Source organism: Nicotiana attenuata, unplaced genomic scaffold (assembly GCF_001879085.1).
Source record: "Nicotiana attenuata strain UT unplaced genomic scaffold, NIATTr2, whole genome shotgun sequence".
Lineage (NCBI taxonomy): Eukaryota > Viridiplantae > Streptophyta > Magnoliopsida > Solanales > Solanaceae > Nicotiana > Nicotiana attenuata.
Genome location: NW_017671925.1, coordinates 108,414 through 112,778, shown reverse-complemented (window position 1 = coordinate 112,778; position 4,365 = coordinate 108,414). Strand labels below are relative to the sequence as shown.

The window sequence follows — 4,365 nt, the reverse complement described above, 5'->3', positions numbered from 1 at the left end:
TTTCTTTTGTTTTCCTGGTACCAAGATTCCCGAGATCCTCTATAATATTTTTAACACCTTTTTAAAACTTTTTTCCATCAAAGTCTTCTTTCCTTTTCGTTCATATCCTTTTTCATTTTATAAATAAATATACTGCAAATAAATATTAAAATTTATGTTGATTTGATGTAATCAAAATCATAAACCTTGGAGCTAAAATATGAAACTTTTCATAAATGAGTTGGATATGTGCCCATTTTAAAGTGATGAAAGCAAGGGGTAGCTGACAATTTGTCCATATTATGGGGGTATTTTTTAAAGAATAACTGTGGGCCTCATATATACTCTTTAATTACCACTCAATTTTATATTTACCCCACACATTAGTTTTTCTTTTTCTAAAGAGTCGCATGATTAACGAGTACATGAAAAGTTGGCATATATATGACCACGTATGGTCATAATTAATGTATATAAAAAGAGATAGAGGATAGAAAGAAGAGAGCATAGGAAAAAATATGGAAGAAGTGAAGGAGACAAAGGGAAAAATATGTATAACAGGAGGAAGTGGTTATCTTGGATCATGGATGGTTATGAGGCTTCTTCAACTTGGTTATTCTGTTAACACCACTATTAGGGTAATTTGTTTTACCTACAATCCTTTGGTTTGCTTCCTTAGTTACTTGTTTACTATGCAAAAGTAATATTTCAATATAAACATAAGTTTAGGAGACTTACGGGTTTACTTATTTTACCACTCATTGGAAATTCTTACAATATGGATGAACTCCCTATTTCCACATTTAAAAATCCTCTAGATGCAAAAAATGCTTTTATCTTTAAAGAACACTGGCCGTTTGTCCCGTAATGAATAAGAACATTTATTTTAGCACGCTAGTGATGTTTATATAGATTTAGATGGTGGATTACCTGAAGAGCGAAGAAACTTATTAGCATCCCCTTATATGGATGGACTAGACCTAATAATATTTTCTAACAAGTTCTAACTATAATAATGGGAATAATTGGCCCTGTGGGTTTTACTGTATGATTAATTCACAAGATCATATTTTATGATCCGACTAGAAGGAAGACAAAGAATAACACTGGATATGATGATTTTTTTTTTAAATTTTCTTACCTCCTTGGTTTTGTGCTTAGTCAATCGAGATTCTAATAAAATTAGCCTGGTCTGTAACTAAAAAGGATCTTGGGAGCGTTTCCCTCGAATGGGGTCCTATCCGGCGCGAATCCGGATATAGTCGTACTCCAATGCAGGTACCGGACACCAGGTGGGAAACAAAAACAACTAAAAAGGATCTATTGAATCTAACAATTAATCAATAAATCAAACGCAGGATGAATATTTATTCATGTATACCTGCGATATCCTTAGCAAAAAGTCCCCCTAATCCCCTGTTAAACTCTTGTTCATTTTAATCATTTTATGTGCCTGTCCAGTTGAAGTTATATTAGTTAGTCCAACTTACTCCTTCGTGTGATTATGAAATATATTCCAGTTTCTGAAGATGAAAATTTTGAATCCATTGACTCTAGATCGCAAGAGGGATTTGAGTTGCCTCACAAATCTTCCAGGGGCACAAGATAGGCTGCGTATTTTTGATGCTGATCTTGACAAACCCGAGAGTTTCAACCCAGCGATTGAAGGCTGCATTGGTGTTCTTCATGCTGCACATCAAATTGATTTTGAGAACAAAGAAAGTGAAGAAACAATAACACAAAGATCAATTAATGGAACTTTAGGCATTTTACAGGCGTGTCTGAATTCAAAGACAGTTAAACGTGTCGTATACACTTCTAGTGCATCTACAGTTGTGGAGAGACATAGATCTTTTAAGAATCTTAAAGCTGTTTGACTCAAAAGATGTTAAGCCTTTTTTAAGCAAATCAATCAAAGAGATGAAGGGGTAAATCATAATCAATCATAATTCGTATCGGATCTAAAGATAAAGAAATGGCATTAAATACAAAAATGGAGGAAGCATCGAAAATGTTTTATTTATGATGAAGCTTTGCCTTGCCCCTCCTTGGAAGGGAAAGGAATTACTATCATTGTGTTTCTCTCTTTTCTTCTCTAGATGGAGCTTCCTTTTCCTTCTCGTGGAGTTCTGTTATCTCCCCTCTGACTTATTGGAGTTTTTGGAGAAGAAATCGATGAGAAGTCCCCCCTCTCTGGGTTCCCTTCACTTCATATTTATAGTCGAAAGAAACCTGCCTTTTCCTTAGCCATAACTTCTTGTCAGAATTGTGGAAGCCTACTGGTCGGGGTAAGGGGCGTACCCTCGTCACTTGTGGAGAATGTCGCGGTGATGGAGTTAGAATGGTTCCGTTGACTTCTTTCATACGGTGACTGAAACAGGGTCGTGGTCGCCTCGGTCGGGGTGGTAAGATTTCTGACGAATACAGTTAGTCCCTCCGTTCGGCGGGGTCGTACTTTGACGACTCCGACGGGCGGATCACGTGCGCAACGTAGTCGGAAGGAATCTGACCCCCATACTGTTTCTTTTCGCGTTGTGAGTTTCGAAATTGTTCGGGGGTGTCGATCAGTGTTCGCGCACGGTTATGACGGTTTCGAAACTGAAGCGCCGATTGGTAAGTGAAGCGTTGCTTCGTGCAAGTGGTCGTTATGACGCACGTTTCTGAGGACCTGAAACTTTTCGCGTCCCATCGGATCTTAATGGCGACCATTGGGTCTCGCGCTCGGGGTATTTATGCCTCTTATAAATCGGGAAACCCCATCATTTGTTTTTCACACTTTATTGTTCAGCTTTGAAAAAATTCTCAGGATATCTCCTTTTCTGTTAATTCGAGCTCTATCTTACTCCTTTTCTCGTAGAAATCCTTAATTTCTTCGCTTCTCCCGTCGAGTTCTTTCTCTCTTTTCTTTGGGCTAAAGATGGCAGGTGTTTCTTCCCATGACAGTCTTCCTGTTGCTCCTCCGGCGACTGAGAACTCTGCTCCGACCGCCGGAGATGTAGAGTTGGTGGAGGGTGAAGAGGTTCCCTCTGTAGAAGAAATTTTACCCCGCCCGGGGAGAGATGCGACCGACTTCACGATTGACGGTGGGGCGGAGCCGGTGGATATCCCTCCCCTCATAGGGGAGGTAGGGATAGCGGATTTGAGGAAACGATGGGGCATTCCTAGCTTTGTCGAGATGGTACCGGCGGGGAGAGATGATCGGGTTCAAATTGACCGTCTCGGATTTTGTATGTTCTATGCCTACCCCTTTTTTGTAGGGTACACGCTCTCGCTTCCTATCCTAGTGGTAGATTTCTGCCGCTATTATGAGGTATGCCCAGCCCAGCTTTCTCCTTATTTGTACAAGTTGTTCCTCATGTTTATCAAGTATGCGGAGCTCATCGGTCGAGAGGTTACTCTGGGCCACGTCCTTAGCCTGTTCGCGCCCCAGTTGATTCGGGGCTCGATGATACATGCGCGTCCTCGGGGGTCGAAAAGCCTAGTGGTAAAGATGGACGACAGGACCAATCATCGCTTCTATGAGAACTTTTTCTATGTGCGGACCGAGCATCTCGTGGCGGAACCAACCGGATTTCCCGAAGTGTGGAATTTTGCTCGTAAGTCTACGCTTCTGATTAGTAGAGTGCCCAATTTTTCTCTTTTCTCTTGCCTTTTTTGTGGTATGCACTGACCTACTTTGTGGTTTCGCAGCCGAGAAACTACCCCCGCTGCCTTTGGAGGGGATTCGCGAATGGGTTGAGGCCGTCCCTCCCCATACAGCGAGGGTTCGCACTTGGTCGACCTTTCATGAGAGGTTTGGACGTAGGCCCCTTGCGGGTGAGAACGACCCTATTTCCTACCTGTTCTTTTCTGTCCTCGTTTTATCTCTGTAACGTCGTTTGTTGTTTCCAGGGAGTGTTCGGAGAAGGGCTCCTCAGCTAGCCTTTCGTCGGCCGGCCGCATCTGCTCGTCTTGCTGCAGTACCTGCTACTCGTCCTTCATCGAGGGCGGCTTCGGTCGAATCTGCGTTTCTGGCCACTCCGGCGAAGACGACCCCTCAATAAGCTCCATTCGATATTATCTGTCCGGCGAATGGATCACCATCGACCGAGGAAGAGGAAAGGACGTCGAAGAGACGGAGGGTGGCATTCGAGTCGGCACCTCCAACTGTGATCAATTTGGACGAGTCCCCCCCCCCCACGGGCCTAGGAGATGGTGCTGCTGCGGCGTTTGCTTTAGAGATGGAGCGAGTGGTTGAGGCTGGCGCTGGCAGCCAGTGCCCGGAACATTCGGTTGTTATAGTGAACCAACCCGGAGTTTCCATTGCCGGTGATGATCAACGTCCTTCCGGAGCAGAGAGCCAGACCCCTAGTGCCGCCGTCGTGACTTTGAGTGTGCCTTCTCCAT

General features: G+C 43.3%; 1 protein-coding gene across 1 annotated transcript; it reads left to right on the top strand.

The window, feature by feature from the left end:
• The first annotated feature begins 497 nt into the window (after positions 1-497).
• LOC109210907 (vestitone reductase-like) lies at positions 498-1,856 on the top strand. The gene is made up of 2 exons (XM_019374386.1): positions 498-617; positions 1,500-1,856. Exons 1-2 carry the CDS (start codon positions 498-500, stop codon positions 1,854-1,856), a joined length of 477 nt encoding a protein of 158 aa, XP_019229931.1.
• The last annotated feature ends 2,509 nt before the right edge of the window (positions 1,857-4,365 follow it).

What these genes read in the sequence shown, in the direction of transcription:
- LOC109210907 (XM_019374386.1), top strand. Translation starts at nt 498, where the DNA reads ATGGAAGAAGTGAAGGAGACAAAGGGAAAAATATGTATAACAGGAGGA. An exon ending in CTGTTAACACCACTATTAGG is followed by an intron (nt 618 to 1,499) that starts GTAATTTGTTTT and finishes AATATATTCCAG; the next exon opens with TTTCTGAAGATGAAAATTTT.